General features: G+C 43.8%; 1 protein-coding gene and 1 long non-coding RNA gene across 4 annotated transcripts in view; one reads left to right on the forward strand and one right to left on the reverse strand.

Moving 5' to 3' along the window:
- Positions 1–27,598, forward strand: part of LOC308397978 (uncharacterized protein) — a 339,745-nt gene that overhangs the window by 24,959 nt on the left and 287,188 nt on the right. For 2 of the 3 annotated variants that reach the window (XM_080884323.1, XM_080884313.1), the window contains exons 2-3: positions 9,197–9,302; positions 13,767–15,483. The exons of the other annotated variant lie outside the window; for it this stretch is intronic. In XM_080884323.1, the coding sequence (XP_080740449.1) occupies positions 9,285–9,302; positions 13,767–15,056 (1,308 nt within the window). In that variant the 5' untranslated portion in view covers positions 9,197–9,284 and the 3' untranslated portion in view covers positions 15,057–15,483. Of the gene's footprint in view, positions 1–9,196; positions 9,303–13,766; positions 15,484–27,598 lie in introns of those variants that run through there. 3 annotated transcript variants of the gene reach the window in all.
- Positions 4,687–9,183, reverse strand: LOC308399300. Its single transcript, XR_013972115.1, has 2 exons — positions 6,322–9,183; positions 4,687–5,383 (listed from the first exon to the last, which is right to left on the reverse strand). It is a non-coding gene; the product is annotated as an uncharacterized lncRNA (long non-coding RNA).

Here is a 27,598-nt window from a genome sequence, read left to right on the forward strand (position 1 = left end):
GTCCACATGATTTAGGTTCTCACTTGAAATAGTAAGTTGTTAAATGTAGAATATAATCGACAGGGACATTTGATAGGATGTGGTACTGAAAAAGAACAAGAGCAAAGTAAATAAAGAAAATATTGTGTTTAGTTTGGATAAATTCAAATTAAAATGTACCATTACACTCAGAGGATCAATATGGAATAAAACATATGCAAAATTTGTAGGAAGTACATGACTGATAACTGTTCTGTCCTGAGCGTTTGTTTCCAGAGCACCCACTTGACCACACCAACAGTTTCTCGCCACCGAGGAGGGGTACTTGCAAAAAGAATAAAATAAAAATCTGAGTTTAACAAAACATTTTAAATGTAAATATCAAGCTTACCTTTCTTTTTCCATGAAATGTGCTTGTGGGCACGCCAGCCATTTTGAAAAGGTGGGCAAAACAATTGGCAAGGCCACACCCCCACACATGTGATATAATTTTAAAGGTACTGTTGCCCTCTCTAAGAAACATCAGGAATTAGAGGAGTGGCAAGTAGAGTATGCGAGCTACAAGCAAAAACTAAAATGTGTACTACAGTGTGCAAAAATGAAATACTGGGTCATCAGGGGGTCATGAGGGACATTTATAAAACTAAAAGTCCCACTAACCTTAAAGTGCACTTGAAAAGCCCACACAAGAAGGTTAACCTAGCTTACCTAGAAGACCTCATCAGGGGGAGCACACTCCCCCTCCTTGAAGAGCTCACCCACTCAACCCGCATCCCCAGAAAACAGCTAACCCCAGATAAGGCAGCGTGATGTATCCCGAGACAACAGGACTGGGACATCTAAATAAAGGTGTGAAACAATCGCCTTCAAAAGGTTATCAATTCACTCCAACCAAAATTAGGACCACACGGTGCGGCAAGAGTTAATAGTTATTAGTCTCAACACCCAAGGATAACCAGAAGAGCTTGACTGATATGATGGAACTGGGATTTTGTTACACTTCATTTCTGCAAAACACAAATAAAACTAAATTGAAACTAAGGATTTTCAGAAAATAAAAACTACACTAAACTAGCAAAGAATTGGTAAAAACTACTTACAACTGGTAAAAATTGAAAATCTGAAGTCGAAGCTAAATAAAAATAAAAACTGATGAAAATTGCAAAACTATTACAACCCTGGTGCAGAGATTGGCAAATCTGACCAGGAAACGTTATAAAATGGATTGTCAGGATAGTCAGCGTTAAAGCCACTTTTGACAGTCCATACTAGGATGGCATTGGACATCTTCGGGGCGGAAAAGGGTTGGTGTGACCAAGGTGTGGTTTGGCTTGTTGTATGTACATTTCAAAATGTTACAGCTCTGGATGGACCAGTTACCAGGGCATGGAAGGAGGACAGACTTTATTACATGAGGAGAAGGGACATTTTCGGGATCGAAGATCCTCAGGGATGACAAGGCTGGAGCAACGGTACTCGAGAGAAGAATTTCTGATACTTTCTGAGATATGATGTCACCAACCTTCTCTTTTAATTGTCTAGCTCCAATGAATTGACACATGGGAGTGTGTCAAAAAGGGGGAGTTGAGTCCGAACATCAAACAATGGTTTTATGAACATCTTATGACGTTATTTCTGTGTTTAATAATTTAGCTATGGTAAAACTTAAGCTTATAATGTGTTAGACTTAGAAAGGGTTCACTAATTTTTGATTTCTTTTACACACACATAGATTATGATTAGAATAGGTCCTGAACATAATATTTTAAACCAAATTTGAATCATTAGAAGAACAATGGATAACAATATTAGATTATCAAGGCTAGGGAGAGAGGTGTTTTGGTTTTCTGTCTCTTGCAGAGAAAGGAACAGACACCAGACGGGGACCCGGAGATGTGAGGACCCTTCACAGCAGGGACAGATGTAGGGACTGCCGAGACAGCAACTGGGGTCAAGTGTCATGACGTTTGGGCTCCTGGAGAAGATGGATCCCATAAACACAGCAATAACCATGAAGGGGTTGGCGAAAACCAGGAACACCAGACCAACGAGGTTCGAGAGGCGCTTGGCAAAAAGGGGGACACGCCGGTGAACCCAAAACACACAGATCCTTGTTTGAAATCGGGGCAGAATAATCCCCAGAACTGTGCAATGACTAAAGGGTGGTCTAACCCCGGAGGTCGAAGAAAGAAGCTGAGAATCACCCAACCGGAAGACACTGGTAGCTGCAGCAATAAAAATAAAGGTTAAAAGCTCCTTAGACAGAGGTTCTAGTCTAAGTACATTTGAAAGGTATAAGGGGGCATTAAAATGGGGGTGGAAAACTGGAGCACCAAAATAAAGCTGTGGGAAAATGGGGAGTGATGGGAGTGTCATCTGTAACTGCTGTTATGGTTGTAAATCTAACTTTGCTTGCATCTGAACTGCGTGAACACAGAGGTCATCCCCCATATGGTCCACCCGTTAAAGAGGGACAGAGGGCCTCAGGATCAAGAAGAACTGGACCTTGCAACGCTGAAGTGCTTGTTATTAGTGATCTCTTTAATGAGAGATCAAAAGAGGGTATTGTGATATTATTCTGTTATTATATGTTACCTTATATATGTAATCAAAGTAGTTGAATTAGAATACTGCTGTAGATCATATTATACCCTTTAAAATAGAGTGTGTGATCTGTATGTAGTTTAGTTCTCATTATACTTTTGAGTTAACAGAACATATTCACATATTAGTTCATTAGATAAATGTGCATCACTCTGTATCCTTGATCTGCTGGGAATGTGTTACACTGTTTTCTTGACATGCTTAATTGTTGAATCATGAAGAGAAGGCTGTAAGCAGGAGACTCTGTGTCTAAAGACAGGGGAGATAGACAGACCACATTCCACACCCCCACCTTACAGAAAGCAGAGAAACAACTGCTGAGGTCATAACTTAGGCGCTGTAACAGAGAAAAAATGTGATGTTTTGGCTTTTACGACTAGCTGGGGGCCACTAGAGACTATAAAAAGCTGAGCAACCCGTCACCATTTTGAGACATGTGCCTGACCCTCTGGTAGCATCTCTCCCGTCCGGACGTTGTAATGCTCTAACTGTTGAATTGTATGGAAATAAATGATTGTTGATTGAGCATTGATACACCGAGTATTGTCCTTCCTTCAGCCCAAAGATTCAAAGAACTGCATGTTTTCAACACCAATAATATAACATGATACCTTAATCAAAACACAGCTAATATAGCACGGTTTTCTTAATGCAAACATCAGTAACTCAAAATCAGCAACCACAGTGTTAAGTCTGCAGTTCATACTTATGTGAAGCTACAGTCTCCTCCTCCAGTCTCTCTTATCCTCCTGCTCCTGAAAAAACAAAACAAAACAAAGCGAAGCATCCACCCTTCTCTTGTCGGCTGGGTGAATTGTTTATTGGCATTTACTAATCCTAAAGTGGGTGCAGTCATTGTCTCAGTATCAAGTCAGTCAAAGCTTCCAGTCCGTCCATCACAGTCCAGTCACATGCATACATCCATACACATTCATACCAGAAGTTGCTGATAATGGAGTCTCACGCGCAACCTATTCGAGCATCCATCACCAGCAAGATGACGTCATCATTTTAAAAGGAAAACAATTCCTTGTTGTTTTTTGGACCGGATTGACTCGGTGCAATCCTTTTAGATCAGTGTTCCCTATAAGTGAATTTCTCCCAAGCCAATTACAATCATGGAGAAGCACACTTTGCAACTGTTTTTGTAAGAATATTTCATAGCGCTTTAAATCTCAATCTTTCAGGCCTGGTTTAAAGAGCTGATTGTTAAATCATGAACTCACAAAATATAAACATATCACCACCGGTGGATCACACCTCTCATTTGTTTTTCCTCAGTGCACTGTAACAAAAACGAAAACAGACATAACCAACAAAATACTACTAAAATAACACAAACTAGGGCCCGTTGCAGACATGTCCAAGCATAAAACTATCCCTCTCTCGCTTACGAGAAAGAGCACAAGCCAAAGCTCACTGATAACATCAAGCTAGCGCTAAGCAAAACCAAACAATCAACCAGAAATTCACAGGAACGTTTTGCTTCCTGCCGGGACAATATTGTGTGGGAATGAGAAGCTCAGGTGCCGTAACACCTTTTGTTCCTCCTTGAATTAAATCTCAATCACAGAAAATGCCGTACTCCAACCTAAACTTACACTATTAATTCATCATTTTCACTCTGTGCCACTGTTCCTCATCAGGGCTGTGTGAAGCACAGCAAAGAATTCAGTCAAGGCCTTGAGCCATAAACAGACATCACGCACAGACATTGTTTTCATAACCAAACCGTTTTAGACCTTATTCCTAAAATCTACATAAATGCCTTCTAGGTGACATATAACACATTCTAAGTAATCAATGGCTCCTCATAAAAATTATGCATTGGGATGTTTGTGTGCAGCATTTTGCATATCAGCATAAGCAAAGCATTCTTCATTGCATCAGCGTGTATGTGTGTGTGCGTGTGGATCACTCTTCATTGCACAAGCGTGTGCATGTGTATGTGTGCATCACTTCTCAGTGAATCAGCATTCCAATGTGTGTGTGTGTGTGTATGTGTGTGTGTGTGTATATGTGTGTGTGTGTCATTTCTCACTCAACGAGTGCACGTGTTCATGTGTGTATTTCACTTCATTCTGAATCTGTGTGTTTGGAGACGTGTGTGTGTGTGTGTGTGTGTGTGTGTGTGTGTGTGTGTGTGTGTGTGTGTGTGTGTGTGTGTGTGTGTGTGTGTGTTCATCACTTTCCTGTTCTGGTGTTCTGGGTAAACCACTGCCTGAAGCGTGCCCTGGGGTCCTGCCCCCCTCCTTTTCAGTTTGTTTGCGACCATTGCTGCTGCTGCTGCCCAAAGTTCTGTCCGTCCTGGTTCTGACCCCAATTGGGGCAGTCCTTTCTCCAGTGTCGATGTTCACCGCAGGTGAAACCTGCATCTTCTTCTGTGTTTTTTGTCCATTCTGAGGTGCCTTCTGACCTCAGTTACTCCTCCTGTCTCGGTCACGCCCTTTTTGCCGCCCGATCATCCGTGTTGGTCCATCACTGTCCTGCACAGTGTGAATGCAAAGTTATCAAGGTCAGCATTCTTTCGCTCGGCCTTATTTTTCATTCGGGCTTGGCGGGCGTCTCATCACAGCTGAGCTCTGTCAGCTGACGCAGTCTGGGAATTTTCCCCCGTGTAGTGAAACGGGCCTTAGGTTTAGTGCTCTCCGTCTCGGCTGCATGAGATCACATTCCTGCAGGTCTGTTGACATTCTCAGGTCGTTGTTGTGGGTCCAGCTGTTGCAGCATTTGGTCAGTGTCACGTATGGGGGAGAGCAGGAGTCCAGTCAGCCTCGGCTTTCAGGGCCGGCAAAGCAGCCTGTAATTAAATATGTATAGAAAAAACAAAAACAAAACAAAACAAAAACAAACGAAAAACAAAAACAAACGAACAGGAAAATGATGTTGTGTTGGCTGTGTTATTCAGAGGGGAGACAACGGGGCCAGGCCCTGTGTCAGCCTTCTCTCCCCCCTTTTTTTGTTTTTTCTCTCCCGATATAATCAACTCCTAACCCACCAAGTTGACAGGACAACATTCACCTGTTAAAATTCTTAAGATCATGTTTAAAAGCCCAAAAGGAAATTTTCTTTCATTCAGTAATCACTTGTATCAATCAATCAGCAGAAAACATGTCACAATTTGAATCTTTTACCACTAAATTTGTCATGTCTTCACTGGTTGGTCAGACCAGTGTCTTTTTCTTTGAAGTTAAATTGTTGTCCTGCAACCCAGAGAGTTTATTTGTCAGTGATGTATTTATCCTTTAACAACAGATGTATGTTAAGTTTCGCTGCTTTAGCCTTGCTGGAAAATCTTCACGTGTTCATGAGTGTAAGCTGTTTCTTCATTGCGTGTGTGTGCATTTGTAGGCAGGCAGGTTAATTTTATCTTTTCTCAAACTAGGCGTTACCTTAAAAGGAGCCTTTCTCTCAGATTTCTCTGCTTGTGTGTGTTTTTGTTTCACCTTTTTGTTGTGATGCTCCGGACGCCTTCCCAACCTCCACAAGTCCGTTGGCCCCAATTTTATGTGTTAAAACTTCTCTTAATTCCTCCTCTAATTCTCTCCTTGCTGCTGTCTGTTTCACAGCTGCTGATTCGTGCTGGGTGTGGTTCCCATTACCTATAATTTTGCTTCGGCCGCTGTGCTTGTGGGGGCAGTTGGTCCAGGTCCGCAGCTTCCTGTATTAACACACTAAGAGATTTATTTAATTTCATTTTCATCACATGTTAAACAGATAAGCAGGCAACACGCCTACCTTGACAGCGTAAACTGCACGCCAGTCTCCCAACACATTCCTCTCTGTACTCCTCCATAATTCTCCACTGCACACCTCTTACTATCTCTCCTTTTTATTTTTATTACACCACAGAGTAATACACCCAATTATGCCCGTCTATCTCTATGTGGCTCCAAATTCCCTCTTTATTTAATTTCACACTCGTCAGGGGACAGGCACACAACAATTTCAACCACTGAAACGAGGAATTCAACCTTTTTATATTTCTTTACTAATCTAGACTCAACCTTTGTTCGCAAAATGTGTCTTGTTCTAGTCCGGAATAAATGTGAACCCGCGATTACGCTGCGGTCCCAGTGTTATTCCGTAGCTATGCGGGAGTCCTCAGTTCCCAAGTCGCCACCTCGGCACTTAACCTGCCTGCACGTCTACAGACAGGGGGGTTGCCAAACCATGAACAAAATTATTTCCACAGGTACACTAGGCATCAACCTTTGATCCTAAAATGTGTCTTTGCTCTAGCGTCCTCCTAATCAAACACATCAACCGTCACTGTCACTGTGTTCAGACTTCACACACAGAAACACACTCAGCGCGCGCCTCACCCACAGCCAGAGCGCGCCTTACACACACAGCGCGTTACACCATCAGTGTGACACACAGAGAGCGCCTCTTATCAGCAGAAATTTGCACAGAAACCTCTGAGCTCAACTATTAGGTCTTCTTAAAGCACACTGCACCATAGACCAAAATACCCCTTTCTCTGCGCTTATGACCGCCACAACGGGGCAAAGTCGCATCATAAAAGTGATGCTTGCATCCCCGAAGTTATACCTGACATCATAAACCAGGTTTTGCTCTATGTACTTCTTGGCAAGTAAAATTTTACTTTGTTTTATGACCGCAGCCCTTGAGACTCGACTGACGCCACAAACCACCGTCAAACCTCTATCCAATGTACTAAAACTAGCACCAACCACTACTGCACTCCACGGCCGTACCACCGGAACACGGCCGTATCATAAACCAAACCTACGGACGTGTTTCGCTTCCGCGTTGCCAGTGTTCAACTGCACCGTGAGCCAGCATCTGCTTTTCCTTAAATCAACTTCTATTTCATAGCCGGCAAGAGCCAGGACTTTACCGACACCATAAACAACTTCAAAACCTCGACTTCAATGTACTGAACTAATGGCCGCGTCTTCAGAAGAAATTCTAACGTATTATTGCTACAGAAGCCAGTATTAGACAAAATTAAATGTGGAAGGTAAAGTGGCTGCAACTAGCTCAACGTAGTATCTTATTAGTTTCTCGGTAGAAGCAGTTTATTTAACACACTGGAATTCAGCCTCAACTTATGTTGTTAGTATCTTGCGCCAAAAACCAGACACCGACAAATTTACTGTGAAAATACATGTGACTCAGCGAACAGATTAATTTGGAAAGCCCAATATGCACATTTGGTATTTATAATACAACAGGCTGTGCTTACCTTTCTGTTTTAGGCCGGCCTTCTGTTCACTTTGCCCCACGATCTCACCAAAGGCCAAATCTACACCTCCTCAGCACACCAAAGATCCGGGTCACACGGCACCAAGTTGTTGAAATCTCCCAATTCTTTGAATCTTTGGGCTGAAGGAAGGACAATACTCGGTGTATCAATGCTCAATCAACAATCATTTATTTCCATACAATTCAACAGTCAGAGCATTACAACGTCCGGACGGGAGAGATGCTACCAGAGGGTCAGGCACATGTCTCAAAATGGTGACGGGTTGCTCAGCTTTTTATAGTCTCTAGTGGCCCCCAGCTAGTCGTAAAAGCCAAAACATCACATTCTTTCTCTGTTACAGCGCCTAAGTTATGACCTCGGCAGTTGTTTCTCTGCTTTCTGTAAGGTGGGGGTGTGGAATGTGGTCTATCTATCTCCCCTGTCTTTAGACACAGAGTCTCCTGCTTACAACCTTCTCTTCATGATTCAACAATTAAGCATGTCAAGAAAACAGTGTAACACATTCCCAGCAGATCAAGGATACAGAGTGATGCACATTTATCTAATGAACTAATATGTGAATATGTTCTGTTAACTCAAAAGTATAATGAGAACTAAACTACATACAGCTCACACACTCTATATTAATAAATAAATAAACATAAAACAACAAATGTCTCACGTTTTGTTGTTGCAGCAAAATGTTGTCCTGCTTGAAATTCCGTCTCCACCATTGCTCGACGCTGCGTGTACAGAGCAGGTAGTGCAACAAGAGAAAAATAGTTGCGGGACGGCACTGTGTAGCGTTTGTCTAGGGTGTTGATCGTTTTCCTAAATCCCTCGTTTTGCACAGTGTTGATGGAGCCATATCTTTGGTCATGTGATAAGTGATAGCCTCCGTAATGTCTTTGTGCCTGCGGGAGTTCGACGTGTATAGGGAAGCGCTGTATAAGGTTCCCGTTATTGATGTTTGGGTGGTTGACCGGGACGGATTTTCTCCTGTCACTTGCTCTCCGTTGTTTTTTCCCTGCTAATTTTAGCATCACACGGCACAGCTTCTGTATCACGTGGTATAAGGCTCCGCCCTTGTCATTTGTTGAGCAGGAAGAGTGAGCGCTTGTTTTCATGCAGAGTACGTCCCGGATCAAAATGCGGTACATTTGATCCCTGTTGTCTTTGCTTGATGATTGGTTTGAGTCTTGACAATCCACATTGCTGGCGTTGCATCTTTCAATGCCAGCAATGGCAGGTATCAGTGCTCAAACCTTTTGTGTTTGTTTCCAACAAGTTGCCCACCTCGGGAAACAAAAATGTGTTCTTTTACTTGTCAGATGAACATATGAGACACTTTGACTCTTCAGTGCAGTGTGGAGCCTAACAAAGATCTGTTTTGTGTCCCAGCTGATCAGCAGGAGGAGGAGAGTCTGACGGAGCAGCAGAGGAACATTTTCAGCTACTTGGACTCAGCTCAGCCACTACAGAGGAAACAATGAGCTCAACACAGAAGGTGACAGACAGAGCAGGACCATATGACCAAAGATATTTATCACCATATACATTTGAACATTTGCCATAACGATGTAGCTGACGATAGAATTGACACCAGACAAAATACTTTACAGCTGCACAACTTTATTAAAAACCCATCAATGTATTTTCACTGAAACAAGCAGCTGTTGTTTATGTGCATTAAAGTTATATAAAAATGTAACAGTGCAAATGCAAATTCCTCGCTGACAGTTTAACCAAAAGGCGTTTCCAGTGGAAACTGGCCGACACATCCTGAGCATAACCATGTATAATATCCACTAAACTTCAGAAGAGGTTATACAGTCGTGGCCAAAAGGTTTGAGAATTGCATAAATATTGGAGCCTGGAGAAGTTGCTGCTTAAGTTTTTATAATAGCATTTTGCCTGCACTCCAGAATGTTATGAGGAGTGATCAGATGAACTGCATCGTCCTTCTTTGCCATGAAAACGAACTTAATCCCCAAAAAGCCTTACCACTGCATTTCATTGCTGTCATCAAAGGACCTGCTGAGACCATTTCAGTGATCGTCTTCTTAACTCAGGTGAGATTGTTGGCGAGCACGAGGCTGGAGATCATCATGGCTGTATCCCGATTCAGGTTCTGCAGCTTTAAAGTCCTCAAGGGCCGCGTACTCAAAGACCGCTAAGGCCGAAGTGCGAGGCTCGTAGGCTCGTGAAATGGGACGTCTAGCCTCCGTCGCGCTGCCCAGGTTCCCTAGCAACCATGATACTAACAGCTGGAAACGTTTCATACAGCTTTGTTTGACAGAAATGAAGGAGAACATATTTAGTTCATTTGTTTCTACATGAGCTCTGTGTGATTTGATGAGTATCTGAGGCTGAGACCACAGGACTGTGAAACATGATTGTTGGGCTTCATTTCTGTGCTCAACAGTCGTTTAAGATTAGCTGTAAATAACAATTAGCTGATGTTGTTCATGAGACTAAAGTCATCTCACTGTGGTAATGTAAATATAATATGGCCAATATTATAGTTATTATATTAATCACTTCACTCACAGACAAGTATCTGTGACAGTGTGTATACAGATGTATCATATATAAGAGACAAATATTGTTCGTTTAATATGTTGGTACTAAATGTGGCTCAGTGCTTACATATATGTGTAAAAAGCAAATGTAGGAGCTGTGATAACTGTGTCTGATAGAATGAAGAGTAGACTGATATATGAAATATTCCTTTATTGGGTGAGAAAAAATTTTGCAGATGATGTGGTTCTGTTGGCTTCATCGGGTGAGGGCCTCCAGCTCGCACTGGAACGGTTCGCAGCCGAGTGTGAAGCAGCGGGAATGAGGATCAGCACCTCCAAATCTGAGGCCATGGTTCTCAGCTGGAAAAGGGTGGAGTGCCCACTCCGGGTCGGGGATGAGTTCCTGCCCCAAGTGGAGGAGTTCAAGTATCTCGGGGTCTTGTTCGCGAGTGATGGGAGAAGGGAGCCGGAGATCGACAGACGGATTGGGGCTGCAGCTGCAGCAATGCGGACGCTGCACCGGTCAGTCTTGGTGAAGAGGGAGCTGAGTGTAAAAGCGAAGCTCTCAATTTACCGGTCGATCTACGTCCCTACCCTCACCTATGGCCACGAGCTGTGGGTAGTGACCGAAAGAACGAGATCGCGGATACAAGCGGCGGAAATGAGCTTCCTCCGAAGGGTGGCTGGCCTCTCCCTTAGAGATAGGGTGAGAAGTTCGGCCATCCGGGAGGGGCTCAGAGTAGAGCAGCTGCTGCTCCACATCGAAAGGAGCCAGCTGAGGTGGTTCGGGCATCTGATAAGGATGCCCCCTGGGCGCCTCCTGGGCGAGGTGTTCCAGGCATGTCCCACCGGGAGGAGGCCCCGGGGCAGACCCAGGACACGCTGGAGAGATTATATCTCTCGGCTGGCCTGGGAACGCCTTGGTATTCCCCCGGACAAGCTGGAGGAGGTGGCTGGGGAGAGGGAGGTCTGGGCCTCTTTGCTTAGGCTGCTGCCCCCGCGACCCGGCCCCGGATAAAGCGGATGAAGATGGATGGATGGATGGATGGATGGGTGAGAAAATCAGACCATGTCATAACTGCTGTAAGTCACACAGAATAGATATCAGAGCCTTAAACAGGCTGACTTCTGCTAAATGGGTCAAACTGGGCAGAAAGTCTACAAACACATAACATCCTTATAGAATATGATGTAACACTATAGATCAACTTAGCTCAGAATATATAAAGCATATAAACAGTTACAGCAATATGATGCAACAAACACAGCAGCTACTGATCCAAAATACTCAAAGCTTCATAGAACTGAAACCAACATTTATTTTAGCTCCATTCTGCTGCTGATACAGACTTTAGGTTTCTGAACATTAAACTTGTTGCTGCCTTTCATAGTGTGTAGCTTGAAGGCCCTGAGTACTTTCTCCCACACTGAAAACACTGGGATGATCACATTATTTGAACATTACCTAATAAGACTGATTCAGCACAGACAGTTATGTTAAACTTTCCTAGCAGTCCTTCACAAACAGGGAACAGTCTGTCTATTCTCTCCATCTGTCAGCTGCTGCTGGCTCTTCCTCCTCCTCTTCCTCACACACTGCTGAGTTTGTCCTGGTGGATCATCAGGGCTGCAAAGCCTCACAGATGATGTGCAGCAGTGGCTCCCTCAGTCTGTCCTCACTCTGGACACTTGCAGTCGTCACGCATGGAAATCAAATGTGTGATAAGCTGCAGGATTCAAACACAAGTGTAACTTATAAACACATGTTCATACTTTTATTCCACAATCAGAGAGAAAGAAACAGAGAGAGAGTGCAGGACAGACAGACAGGTGACAGTCTCAGGTGTACACACTGCTACACAACAGCACCAGAGAAGCAGGATTTAGTGTTTGTGTCATTACGAGTGTAAACAAGAAGAGTTCCAGATGGTGCAGTGGACACATGTGTGACTGCTGTGATTAAAGCATCTTTCTTTCAGCTTAACGAGTGAACCGTCAGCTCGTTCAAACACACGTTAAAGTGCGTTTGGCTCGACACCACCGAACAGAGGCAGCAATATAACACAGCTCACATTAACAGTGCAGTGGATCTTGCTTGTGCCGTGATGTTCAGGACTGCAAACCGAGCAGCATCACTGACTTTCAGCTTGTTGTGTTTGTGGATATATGACTGACTTTAATTATCCACAAAATCATCACATTCTCTGTCAGATTAAGGTCGACTATTGAACGGCGTATATTTTAAAGGCTTTAAAACCAAGTTAACGCTGAAAGTACAAACATCACTAATGTCACATAACTCTGCCGACAAGGCATAGCTATGGCTATGAAATGCTCTTGGTGTATCACTTCTTCATTATGAAAGATGTCATTAATGCACTAGTAATGTCTCATCTGGAGTATTGTTCAATCATTTGGTCAGCAGCTAATAAGACAGATCTTAACAGACTTCAGTTAGTCCAGAATAAGGCGTCCAGATTAGTGTGAAGATGTTCATACTATACTAATATTGATAAAATGCATAATAACCTTTCTTGGCTTCCTGTACAGGCTAAAATATTCTATGGCTTACTTGTAGTTCTAAAGAAAGCAATTCTGTTAAACACACCACATTTATTCTGCTCAGCTGCAGTATCCAGATGAAATACATCATCATATTACACAGTTTTCAACAAGCTGCAATTTAGTAAATGCTCGAGTTAAAAGTAACGTTTTGTAAAACTGTTACATTTAGAGCAACTTTTAAGTGGAATAAGTTGCCTTAAAAAATTAGAGAATTATTCAAAACTTCAATGAACACTTAAAAGCCGATTTACAGAGCTTTTAGTTGTTGTAAATATTGTAAGACATGATTTGTTTTTGAAATTTGTGTAATGTGCCTCAATGTTATTGATATTATTATTATTATTGATTGCTTATATTTGAACAATTGTGAAACCTCACTGTGGATGTAAGAGTGAAATTATGTGGATATCTTGAATCCACTTTATTGTGTAATATTTTATGTGAGTATTTGACGGAAGACGAGCAACATCTGTTGTGGAAGCTAACGGGGTTCCTTTAGAATAAACAAACATAGGATTTATTATCACTGAATAATTATGTATAAATCTATACAAATTATAGAAATATGTGATAGGAAACAACAAAATAATCTAAATTATAAAATAGTGTGTGTGTGTGTGTGTGTGTGTGTGTGTGTGTGTGTGTGTGTACAATCAGGAGGGATGGGCATGATTTTAGTGTTTGAACAGTCATGAATTATCTTTAACAGCAGGTTGGATGTAATGTGTTAGAACTACCAGCAGGTGGGGATAAGAGACCTTTAAGGTGTTTGGTGCCACGCTCCACCTTCAGGTTTAAAACTAGTGTTAATGGAGTTTGAAGGTTGAGTTTGTTCCACGACTGCATTTCACTCACTGCCTCTGTTTGTATCTCTGTCACTGCAGGACCAACATGGAGCCAGAAGTCAGCGCTCTCAGGAGGCCGACAAACCTCACAGAAGAAAGGGAGAGAAAAAACACACCTGTGACGAGTGTGGGAAGGGTTTTACTGTGAGGGCTAAACTAAAACGGCATCAGGTCATCCACACTGGAGAGAGACCGTTCAGCTGTGACTTGTGTGGAAAGTCTTTTTCCTTGAAGGGTTCCCTAAAAAAACACCAACTCATCCACAGTGGAGTTAAAGCGTACAGCTGTGATCAGTGTGGCAGAGCTTTTACTCAAAGTAGCCACTTACAGAGTCATCTTGTTACCCACTCTGGAATTAAGCCATACAGCTGTGACGAGTGTGGGAAGGGTTTTACTGTGAGGGATAAACTAAAACAGCATCAGGTCATCCACACTGGAGAGAGACCGTTCAGCTGTGACTTGTGTGGAAAGTCTTTTTCCTTGAAGGATTCCCTAAAAAAACACCAACTCATCCACAGTGGAGTTAAAGCATACAGCTGTGATCAGTGTGGCAGAGCTTTTACTCACAGTAGCAGCTTACAGAGTCATCTAGTTACCCACTCTGGAATTAAGCCATACAGCTGTGATCAGTGTGGCAGAACTTTTACTCGCAGTAGCAGCTTACAGAGGCATCTAGTTACCCACTCTGGAATTAAGCCATACAGCTGTGACGAGTGTGGGAAGGGTTTTACTGTGAGGGATAAACTAAAACAGCATCAGGTCATCCACACTGGAGAGAGACCGTTCAGCTGTGACTTGTGTGGAAAGTCTTTTTCCTTGAAGGATTCCCTAAAAAAACACCAACTCATCCACAGTGGAGTTAAAGCGTACAGCTGTGATCAGTGTGGCAGAGCTTTTACTCACAGTAGCAGCTTACAGAGGCATCTAGTTACCCACTCTGGAATTAAGCCATACAGCTGTGACATCTGTGGAAAAACTTTCAGCCAGAGATGGAGCCAAAATACACACGTACGTACACACATGGAAGGAAACTACAGCTGTGACCAGTGTGACAAGAGCTTCAGGAATCTCAGATCATACTCTGCACACAAACGATCCCACGTTACTAATAAACTGTTTCACTGTTACCAATGTGCCCAAACATTCACCTCATTGTCTGCTCTGTGCAAACTTCAGCGCGATCACTCAGGGCTGAAATCACTCCCATCACTGGATCACAGTGAATCTGAAGACACAGAAAGATCCTCTGGTTTCTGTGTCAGACTCAAAAAGCTTGAGATCAGGCTCCACAGAGTTCAGATAGAATCATTTAAACTTGTGTTGAACTGAACTGGTTGCTGGGCTGAACTTCTACATAATACAGATCTACATGGGATCTTCTTTTCTGTTGTTTTACTGAGTCAGTTTTGTCCTTTTTTCTCTGTCCTGGATTTGCTCGTCTGTAAATGATTGAAACTCGGTCAAATAGTTCATTGTTCTCCAGCAAAACGTTTTGGAAACTCATGTTTAACCTTTAAAACTCTGACATGTTTTAGCACACAAGGCTTCATCGGGGAGTTCACTCATGATTGGACCATGAGAACAAAGGTTTTTAGTTCTTTCAAAGAGAGTCTTGGAGATGTTTGATGTTTCTGTTTTTTCTACATAAAGGAATAAACTATTTTTCTTGCTTCATGTAGTGTGGAAGTTTTTAATGTTTCTTCATCTGTTATGTTCTTGAATGTGTTCACGTGAAGATGGTATAAATAAACTGTTGTCAGAGATTTACAGTTATCAAACAGTTAGGTGAATAAACAACACTGAGACACTTGGAGACGGTTAACGTGCTGCACGGGTGAGGGCTCAGAGAGGACTCACACCGAGCTGCAGTAGTCGTTTATTATTTATAGCAGGGTGAAACAAGAGTAGGAAGTACATAAGCTAAAATATTTTAAGTTGGTTATGAGTAGTTGGGCTAATTCAGAAGATATCAGATTCGGCTCTAGGAGGTGAGTGAAGTACAATAAACATACAACCACAGATATTGTGATTACAGTTATTATTTATAGTGAAAATAAAGTGCAATTACCAAATACCAATATTTACAAATTCTGCAGACAGGGAAAAGATAAAACAATTCAAGCTTGTAAAATATCCGCTGCACAGCGGTGCAGCAACCTCGTCCAACCTCTGGCAAACAATGTCCATAAAGTTTATTTCATGATTGATAGAAGTCCAACGCGTATGACAGTCTAGACAGGTTGAAATTTGAAGTATGATGATCAGCACTAAGATTCCAAGACGGAAATCTCGGAAGTGAGATTTAGGGGACTGAAAACCAAGAGGGGAGAGTGTAGGCCGCAGCAGCCAGACCGCAGAAAGTTGTAGCTGGGGTTCTGGCTCGTTGGGCCTAGCTCGCCATCCAAAGTAGTGGTGTCGCTGTGGTCTCTCCAGGGCACCACTAGCCTGCACTATAATCACAGGACCACTATTAGCAAAATTCATCTAAATTTCCCAAGCTAGCTTTAGTTCCAGTGTACACAATAAAGTTCATGAGAAAATACCAATATACAACAAATACAACCATTGTAATAAATTAAAATAAACGACAATCTCTAATAACAAGACTACAGCCACGTAGAGTGAGAGTAGTAGTAATGTAGTAGGCCTCAGCCTTAGCTATCCCATCATCTAATAGCACTGGCATACTGATACAGGTTACAAATACAAACAGACATTCAGACTCAACTCACCATTCACTACGTGCGATGTCACATACGAGCCCCCCACACATCTACCCACGGTGGTATCAAAGTACTGTTGAACGCAATCCACAATTAATTCAAAGCCAAGCCAAGATAGTAAACAGCGAAAAGCGCTCGCCCCACGTACCTGTTGCTTCCATCCGCTAACGCCTCTCCCCCGCGTCGTTTCGAGGCGACAACCCGGAAGGCATATGATAGGTTTGTAGCATAAACCTATTCGCTGGAACGTTGAAGACAATATAATTACACCGCAAAGCAAGACACGAAGTAGGCGAATTTCTTCATGTTACTCGTGCACAGGAGAGAACCGGACAAACGCCGTTCCTTCGCTTGGCCCCAGTTGCTCTCGTCCGTTCTCCCGTACCGCTGCCCTTTTATTGAGGTTACATGAATATGCATAGGTTCATTAACATATGACGTCTACATACACACAAAGAGTACCTTGAAAACTCCCCAAAGCTGGTGCCAGGACGTCTAGGTCCATCTAACAAAAGGCTCTTATATTTAAACAGATATACATGTGCTTGCTATACCATAAATCAAGGATAAACTCTCCTAGGGAGTATGTGATTTATACCAAGGACACTCTGAGGAATGTATGCACTCCCTTCTACAGCTACACAGAGTTAATACAGACCTCTTTAGGATGAGACATTCTTTCAATCCACCAATGATTATATACTTCTAAGCATATATGAGTAAATATTTCTAAGCATAAATGACAATCAACAATACAAACCTATCAGCATATAATAGTGCCTCGCGAATAGGATTGGTCACAACAGGCACGTGCAGCCTCGTGGCGTGGCGTGCGTCATGACGCGTCACGATGCCTTCACGGACACGCTCCGGTTGGAATTTAAGATTCCAATTTAGTTATAGACGCAGGGTCTTTTTATTTTTATGTGGGTTACATCCTCCCCGCCTTAACCATGCACGTCCCGTCGCATGTTAAACGCTAGACAACGTGAACAGACGAAGGACGGCTAGCATTATGGCCCAATGCATCGGAAAGACTATGCAACATCGTTTGGACCACGGAAATCAGAGGATTACCACGAGTGAAATAGTGAAGTCGATCAGGTGGTGCTCTTTGTCGTTGTGAACGTCTTAGCCCGTCACTTATGTCAGTGTCCTGCTCAATAACACTAGACTCTTCAGGAGAATCTTCAACAGCAACGACAGGAATGTTGACAAGTATGTCTCCATTTCCAGGTAAGTTTTCAGGTAAGCCATTTCTGTTTTCAGGGTGACTTTCAACAAGTTCAAGTAGGATGTCTTCCACATCAGAGTCAGATTGCTCACCACCAGACTCCACTGCTGGAGGAAGAACACTGGACACAGAGGCTGGTTCTCCTTGCACTTCCACTTCAACTGAAGGATCCAAAATCAGTGGTCCTAGGCTCCCACCGTCAGATGAATCTGGAAATTGATTCTGTTTTTCCACAGTGAAGTGCAACGTTGGAGGATTAACATACAATGAAACCAAGCTTCCTGTGTCCTCATCCTCAACCAGAGGTTCTGTGAGGGAATTTAAATCCGGGTTCTGCTGCCGAGTTCTTGGTCTATGAGGAAGTGATTGCTCTGGTAATTCCAAGTTAACCTCACTGCCCGTGAGGAAGCCGCATGGAAGGAGGAGGTCGCGGTGAAGGGTCCGCATAGGTCCATTGCTGTTCTCAGGTTTTACCTTGTAGACCGGGAGGTCCCCAGCCCGATGGACAACCACATAAACTTCTTCCTCCCATTTATCTGAAAGTTTATGCTTAACTCGAAGGCGGACATTCCTCACAAGCACACGATCACCTGGTTCCAATGCTGATGGTATCACACGGTTGTCAAAGCGTTTCTTATTTCGGTCGGCAGCCTTTGTAGCGTTACTGGAGGCAATACTGAAACTTTCCTCCAATCTCGATTTGAGTGACTTAATGTACTGTGAGTGACTCTTTTGCTTGGATTCCCGCAGTGGCAGATTGAACGCCAGGTCCACAGGTAGACGAGGTGTTCTACCGAACATGAGTTTGTAAGGAGTAAACCCTGTAACCTCGTTCCTGGTACAATTATAGGCGTGAACCAGCGGTTTCACATGCTCTTTCCACCTTGTTTTTTGTTTTGTCTCCAAGGTCCCCAACATTGCCAGCAACGTCCTGTTGAATCGCTCCACTGGATTTCCCCTCGGATGGTAAGGGGTTGTACGGCTCTTCTGAATGCCTGCAAACTCACACAATTCTTTTATTAGTCTTGACTCAAAATCTTGCCCTTGGTCGGTATGGATTCGCTCAGGAATGCCATAATAAATGATATAATTCTCCCATAGACACTTCGCCACAGTTCTTGCCTTTTGATTGGGTGTTGGAATGGCAACAGCGAATTTAGTGAAATGGTCCGTCAGGACTAAGATATCACGAGTGCCACTAGTGTCAGGCTCAAGAGCAAGAAAATCCATACACAAAAGCTCAAGGGGTCGAGATGTTTTTATGCTGACAAGTGGAGCAGCTTTTTCCGGCAGGGCTTTTCGGCGCACACAGCGGCCACAAGTCTTAATCTTCTGCTCAACATCCTTTGCCATTTTGGGCCAGTAGAATCTCGTATGGACAAGGTCAAGTGTACGTTCAATCCCCATATGGCCCATATCCTCATGGAGGCTTTTCAGGACTGATGGTCGCAACTCCTCTGGAAGGACAAGCTGGTATGAAAGGTCTCCATTGTCCCGTCTCCTCCTGTACAGGACTCCATCCACCAGCTCCAACCTGGACCATTCTCTGAGCAGGAACGGAAGTTCAGGGAGTTCAGCTCTTGCTGTTGGTGGAACCCTCTCCCCCGTCTCAAGCTGGTGAATAAGCTCTCGAATGCAGGGATCTGAGTGTTGTTTCTCTTTGATGTTAAGAGTAGAAACGACAGGCAGCTGATGACAGTCCTCGGAACAGTAACTGTCAGGGATGGTATCCATTTGAACTGACAAAGACTCGACAAGTGTGAAGCCAACCTCACCGCAGTCACCCGGCCGTGTGGCTCTGACCAAATGACTTTGGCAGATTGCTCTCACAGTCTCTTCTGGGAGGACATCAGAATCAGCTGTGTGTTGAGAAATGAACTGACGAATGAGTTCATGGTCATTAGAAACTTCATCATTGGAGCAGGAGTAAGGTCGCCGCGAAAGCGCATCAGCGTCACAATTCTGTTTGCCAGCTCTGTACAGAAGTTTAAAAGAGTACGTTGACAATGCAGCCAACCAACGGTGTCCAGTAGCGTCCAGTTTAGCTGTTGTCAAAACGTAGGTCAGTGGATTACTGTCCGTCACCACTGTAAAATCTGCCCCGTACAGGTAATCTTGGAATTTCTCGGTCACACTCCACTTAAGGGCGAGGAATTCCAACTTGTGGGCTGCATAACGGCTCTCACTCTGCGACAATCCGCGGCTAGCATAAGCTATAACCCAGAGTTTCTCCTCTTGCTCTTGATACAACACAGCTCCAAGTCCGGTCACACTCGCATCGGTGTGCAGAATGTATGGGCGAGACGGGTCTGCAAACCCAAGGACCGGGGCAGTTGTAAGCTTCTCAATCAGGGTCTCAAATGCAACTTGACAGTTGGTATTCCACCTCTCACCGAAGGGTTGATTTGGCCCGTGTGTGGATGTCTTGCGAGCTTTCAGGGTCTTTGATCTTTGAACTGGAGAATATCCACGAGTCAGGTCATTGAGGGGTTTGGCAATGACGGAATAGTCTTTTATAAACCGGCGGTAATAACCAGCGAAACCCAGAAAAGACCTCAATTGTTTCAAAGTCTGTGGAACCGGCCATGTCTTGATGGTCTCTATCTTCTCGGGGTCTGTTTGAACTCCTTCCTCAGAGACAATATGACCCAAGTACTTTACAGACTTTTGGAAGAATCGACATTTCTCCGGTGCCAGTTTCAGCCCATATTCCTTCAACCGGTTCAGGACTCTCAGCAGCCTTCGTTCGTCTTCCTCAAGAGTGTCCGAATAGATGATTAAGTCATCCAGGAAAATGAGCACTTCCTTTAGGTGAAGGTCCCCCATGCATCGCTCCATCATTCGCTGAAAGGTGCTTGGGGCGTTGGTAACACCTTGAGGCATTTGGTTAAACTCCCAGAACCCAAGAGGAGTCACATAAGCAGTCTTTGCCTTGTCTTCCTCCTCCATCTGGATCTGGTAGCAACCGGACTTCAGGTCGAGTACTGAAAACCACTTAGAACCAGTGAGTGCTGAAAAGGATTCCTCCAAATTAGGTAAGGGGTATGCATCCTTGATAGTTTGAAGGTTTAGTTTCCGGTAGTCTATGCACAGCCGGACCTCACCGTTCTTCTTCCTGACCACCACGATAGGCGAAGCAAAAGGAGACGATGATTCCCTTATAATGCCGGCTTCCAGAAGCTCACGCAGGTGACGGCGGACAGCTTCGAAATCTTGTGGATGGATTGGCCGGGCACGTTGCTTGAGCGGTGTATTGTCATGGAGTGGAATATGATGTTTGACAGCTGATGTACATCCAAAATCCAAGTCATGATGCGAAAAGACCTCCGAGATGTCATTCAGCTTGCCTATGACTCGCGTCCTCCATTCAGGTGACAGTGGGGAATCACCAAAATCAAAATTCAGGCTGGTGATAGTGTTCCTGACTGGAAGATGGGTCACGCGGTGTTCAGACAAGATACAGTGGTAGGTTTCCAAATCCGCAATGACACTGTGAGGTGGAATGAAGGTATCTTGCTCCGACTCATTCGTAATAACCACAGGAACCTTGTATGGAGAAAGAACTGGGAAGTTGATGAGACAACTGCTGACGCACAAACCCCCAGGTAAGGTGGAAGCAGGATGCTGTAGGAGAACACTCTGGCTAAACAATGGGGTGGAAACTTTGGCAGAGCCCTGGATGACAATAGTGCGGCCGGCCGGAACACGCACTGGAGCTTTGCTTAGTAGCCTCACATTCCCAATGCTGCCATTCTCCTTCTGCTTGTGTGACAGCTGTAGTGTTTTCAACACCGCTCTGTACCCATGAGTGCTAGGCTGATAGCTCGGATGCTGGTTAAGATGCTGTTCATACAGGGGTTCCAGGGTGTTCATCCCAATTAGCACAGTAGCGGGGACGTCAGGGTGTACGTCCGGAACAACTAGAGCCAATGTTGTTACTTCATATTCTTCACCAACAAAATCTCTGGGGAACTTGACAGAAATCTCAATGTATCCAAGATATGGAATGGTTTGACCCGCAGCACCTTCCACCTGGAGAAGATCACGGAGTGGTTGAATTTGTTGTTCATGAAGATGATTGTTGTAAAAGGATACAGATATTGTAGTAACCTGTGATCCTGTATCAAGCAGGTATTTCTGTGGATGGCCTGCTAGGGTCACCTCTGTTGTGCATCTTGACCCAACTAACCCATGAGGTAGCATTGTGGTTGCCTTCAGACAAGTGTGTAGGTCTACACAGTGAACAATTTCCTCCTTGTTCCTTTCCTCCTTTGCGGGACAATGTGGGTCCTGCACAGTTCCTGTACGTCCCATTACAGGAACTGTATCTAGTTTAAATGTCCAGTTGATGAATTCCACTTCTGCCATTTTGGTTTCCTTTCACTGAACTGTTTGCGTTTTGTATTGACCAATGCGGGATTGGGTCTGTTCTCACACTGTGGTCTAATGTGTCCATCTTCCCCACACCTGAAACAGAAACCAGGCTTGGGGTTAGGTGATATATTCCCCTGTGTATCCGTTCTTTGCTTCTGGTGCTGCTTAGGAGCAGGAGTACAGAGCTGGTGAGACTGGGAGGCAGTTAAGGCGGCAAGTTGCTTTTGTATCTCCGCCATCTGCTGGGTGAGAGTGGACAACGCAGCACAGACCCCCTTTTCTTCTTCTACTGCGAACTGAGCTTGAGCTGCAACTCTGTGTCTTGGTGTTCCCAGATGTTGCTTCATCCTCAGAGTTTTGCTAGCTTCTCTGTCTTCTTCAGTTCTTAATAGGAGTAACAGTTCTGCAAAAGAAGGTGGGTTGGATTTTCTCTGCTTCAGCTGGAGCTCAGAGATAAGGTTACTATCCCAGCATCCCCTACAGAATTGGCTGAGCAGGTGCCTGTTCACTTCACCCTGCTTGACCCCTCCCTGCTTAACAGCTAAACTCAGGGCCACCTGAAGTCGCTGTAGGTAGCCGAATGGCTTCTCACCTGAGTTCTGCAGCGTGTCCATGAACTTTGCATAAAGTTCTTCCCCGTCCTGTACAATTCCATAAGCAGAATCAAGATGTTGAATATAAGTCTCTGCTGGTAGGTCGGGGTTAAGGTGCTTGATTATGTCCGCTGCAGGTGGTAAAAGACTATCAAGGATGTGTCTGGATCTTCGCAGTTCTGAAATGGCTGGATCCTTTAAGATGAGATCCACTCCAGAGCGACATGTACAGTGGGGCAAAAAAGTATTTAGTCAGCCACCGATTGTGCAAGTTCCCCCACTTAAAATGATGACAGAGGTCAGTAATTTGCACCAGAGGTACACTTCAACTGTGAGAGACAGAATGTGAAAAAAAAATCCATGAATCCACATGGTAGGATTTGTAAAGAATTTATTTGTAAATCAGGGTGGAAAATAAGTATTTGGTCAATAACAAAAATACAACTCAATACTTTGTAACATAACCTTTGTTGGCAATAACAGAGGTCAAACGTTTACTATAGGTCTTTACCAGGTTTGCACACACAGTAGCTGGTATTTTGGCCCATTCCTCCATGCAGATCTTCTCGAGAGCAGTGATGTTTTGGGGCTGTCGCCGAGCAACACGGACTTTTAACTCCCGCCACAGATTTTCTATGGGGTTGAGGTCTGGAGACTGGCTAGGCCACTCCAGGACTTTCAAATGCTTCTTACGGAGCCACTCCTTTGTTGCCCGGGCGGTGTGTTTTGGATCATTGTCATGTTGGAAGACCCAGCCTCGTTTCATCTTCAAAGTTCTCACTGATGGAAGGAGGTTTTGGCTCAAAATCTCACGATACATGGCCCCATTCATTCTGTCCTTAACACGGATCAGTCGTCCTGTCCCCTTGGCAGAAAAACAGCCCCATAGCATGATGTTTCCACCCCCATGCTTCACAGTAGGTATGGTGTTCTTGGGATGCAACTCAGTATTCTTCTTCCTCCGAACACGACGAGTTGAGTTTATACCAAAAAGTTCTACTTTGGTTTCATCTGACCACATGACATTCTCCCAATCCTCTGCTGTATCATCCATGTGCTCTCTGGCAAACTTCAGACGGGCCTGGACATGCACTGGCTTCAGCAGCGGAACACGTCTGGCACTGCGGGATTTGATTCCCTGCCGTTGTAGTGTGTTACTGATGGTGACCTTTGTTATTGTGGTCCCAGCTCTCTGCAGGTCATTCACCAGGTCCCCCCGTGTGGTTCTGGGATCTTTGCTCACCGTTCTCATGATCATTTTGACCCCACGGGATGAGATCTTGCGTGGAGCCCCAGATCGAGGGAGATTATCAGTGGTCTTGTATGTCTTCCATTTTCTGATGATTGCTCCCACAGTTGATTTTTTCACACCAAGCTGCTTGCCTATTGTAGATTCACTCTTCCCAGTCTGGTGCAGGTCTACAATACTTTTCCTGGTGTCCTTCGAAAGCTCTTTGGTCTTGGCCATGGCGGAGTTTGGAGTCTGACTGTTTGAGGCTGTGGACAGGTGTCTTTTATACAGATGATGAGTTCAAACAGGTGCCATTCATACAGGTAACGAGTGGGGGACAGAAAAGCTTCTTACAGAAGACGTTACAGGTCTGTGAGAGCCAGAGATTTTCCTTGTTTGAGGTGACCAAATACTTATTTTCCACCCTGATTTACGAATAAATTCTTTACAAATCCTACCATGTGAATTCATGGATTTTTTTTTCACATTCTGTCTCTCACAGTTGAAGTGTACCTCTGGTGCAAATTACTGACCTCTGTCATCATTTTAAGTGGGGGAACTTGCACAATCGGTGGCTGACTAAATACTTTTTTGCCCCACTGTATCATAGTCCACCTCATGCTGTGGGTGTGGCAGTCTCCCAGAAAACATGCGCAGCTTATGAGATGAACGTATGTTTACATCTTCGCTCTTTACTATATGCTCCACAACATACCTCTGTACTTCAGGTGGATTCAACTCAGCTGCAGACATACTGATAGAATGTCCTTCTGTTGTTGTAGGATGTAGGGTAGCTGAAGAAGTGACAGGAATAGCCGTGTTGTGGGTTTGTTGATCCGGAGTGGCAGCCGTTTTGTGTTCAGATGCGGCAGTGCATTCCTGCTTGAGCCCTTCTGGTTTTCCTGGGCGCAGTTCTGAAACAGCTCCATTTATTTGGGTCATTAGTTCTTGGAGAACTTCAGCAAAATCCTGACCAGACAGTTTTGCTACTTGTTTTAAGTCAGCTAAATAAGTCTTAGTCTTTGTGCACCCGACAGTAGCCGCATAGCTTTTTATATGATATTCATTATTTAAGGGCTTAAATGTATACGGCAGAATCGGACCCAATAAATCAAAAGCAGACCCCGTTTTAAACTCAACAACGAGCATATTATTAAACTCAGAGCCGGGTGAGTTTATTGGCACGGAGCGTTCAATAGCACCATACTGGAGAAGAAAATCTTCAACCTCCTCAACCTCATATGCGGGGACGCCACTGACCAATACCGCGTTTGGTATTTTAACACCTAATGACTCCAACAAGTCCATGTTCATAGTAATATGGTGAGATAGTGAGACTGAATGTACACAACAATATTATACTTGACACAACCTACTGGCTGGCTCGCCACTAATTTGTCTTATGTAGCAAGTACATAAGCTAAAATAATTTAAGTTGGTTGTGAGTAGTTGGGCTAATTCAGAAGATATCAGATTCGGCTCTAGGAGGTGAGTGAAGTACAATAAACATACAACCACAGATATTGTGATTACAGTTATTATTTATAGTGAAAATAAAGTGCAATTACCAAATACCAATATTTACAAATTCTGCAGACAGGGAAAAGATAAAACATAATTCAAGCTTGTAAAATATCCGCTGCACAGCGGTGCAGCAACCTCGTCCAACCTCTGGCAAACAATGTCCATAAAGTTTATTTCATGATTGATAGAAGTCCAACGCGTATGACAGTCTAGACAGGTTGAAATTTGAAGTATGATGATCAGCACTAAGATTCCAAGACGGAAATCTCGGAAGTGAGATTTAGGGGACTGAAAACCAAGAGGGGAGAGTGTAGGCCGCAGTAGCCTCCTACCAGACCGCAGAAAGTTGTAGCTGGGGTTCTGGCTCGTTGGGCCTAGCTCGCCATCCAAAGTAGTGGTGTCGCTGTGGTCTCTCCAGGGCACCACTAGCCTGCACTATAATCACAGGACCACTATTAGCAAAATTCATCTAAATTTCCCAAGCGAGCTTTAGTTCCAGTGTACACAATAAGGTTCATGAGAAAATACCAATATACAACAAATACAACCATTGTAATAAATTAAAATAAATGACAATCTCTAATAACAAGACTACAGCCACGTAGAGTGAGAGTAGTAGTAATGTAGTAGGCCTCAGCCTTAGCTATCCCATCAGCTAATAGCACTGGCATACTGATACAGGTTACAAATACAAACAGACATTCAGACTCAACTCACCATTCACTACGTGCGATGTCACATACGAGCCCCCCACGCATCTACCCACGGCGGTATCAAAGTACTGTTGAACGCAATCCACAATTAATTCAAAGACAAGCCAAGATAGTAAACAGCGAAAAGCGCTCGCCCCATGTACCTGTTGCTTCCATCCGCTAACGCCTCTCCCCCGCGTCGTTTCGAGGCGACAACCCGGAAGGCATATAATAGTGCCTCGCGAATAGGATTGGTCACAACAGGCACGTGCAGCCTCGCGGCGTGGCGTGCGTCATGACGCGTCACGATGCCTTCACGGACACGCTCCGGTTGGAATTTAAGATTCCAATTTAGTTATAGACGCAGTTCTTTTTATTTTTATGTGGGTTACACAAGCATAGCAGTTTCCCCTAATTATGCATATATGTGTGTGTGTGTGTGTGTCTAAGTTCGTATAAATGTCATAGGGTGAACTTCCTCTTTCTATAAACAGAGCGAGTAGTACATTTTGTTCTTTTCCTATTAAGAGTAAAATATGAACATATACTTTAATGCAACATAAAACTCATAAAAGCGTTTCTTCTTTAACAACTGTCCTTTCAGCTTTAGCTCCTAATTTATTCATTATTTATGGATGTAGCACAGCAGCCGTCTCTTGATTAACACATGGAGGGCTCGGGATCTGATGGTGTCGTCTCCCTAATTTGCCCACTCAGTAAATCTCACTCATGGCCAAGAAATTGAAATAAACCTTGTTTCCCTGCTGGATAGTGATCCACTGTAACTCTGCTTCTCCTTCCTGTTTAGGATTTCTGTGGCTGAAGTAAAATTCCCTCCATCCATCACTTATCCCAGCTAACCCAAAGTGAAATAAAGTTTTGCTCGTCTTAAAAAAGCATTACAATAATGGGCATTACCAATGCAAACTAAATGATACAGAAGATGAAAGAAGAGACTTTGATCAGTTAATAAAGCTCATGATCTGGATTCATTGTGGCTGCTACACAGATACTTCTGGGTCACTTCTCTCAGTTAGGAACCTTCCTCACCAAACTGACTGTTGGACCACACCCCTGGTTTCATGAGAAATTGTTTCAGCCATGATTTCTCTTCCTGTATTTCAGAGTAAAGACTGAAGTGACAAATGGAAGCATGTTTAAAAAACACAATGTGAGAGAGACGTTGAGGTCCTTAGAAGTTACCCTGGGTTTTTCTGTCACCCTGCTAGATGTTACACACCTTGTTATTGGACTGATTTCTACTGCTGGACTACTCCTGCGGAGAGTAACAATACTCTTACTAATTAGCTCCCTTTCACACCTTTGGGGATATTTATTTCTGTGTTTGCAGCGCTGTGAGCCAGAACAGCGAGAGAAAAATCTGCAACAGCGACGAGCCGAATGCTTACGTGAATCGCAGCAGCTGCACATGTGCTACGCTGAATTAGAGGATATCTTTGCTCTGGATTTCTATTTCTACTTTTTCATTTCTATATGATT

The sequence above is a fragment of the Rhamphochromis sp. 'chilingali' genome (assembly GCF_963969265.1).
Source record: "Rhamphochromis sp. 'chilingali' genome assembly, chromosome: 1".
Lineage (NCBI taxonomy): Eukaryota > Metazoa > Chordata > Actinopteri > Cichliformes > Cichlidae > Rhamphochromis > Rhamphochromis sp. 'chilingali'.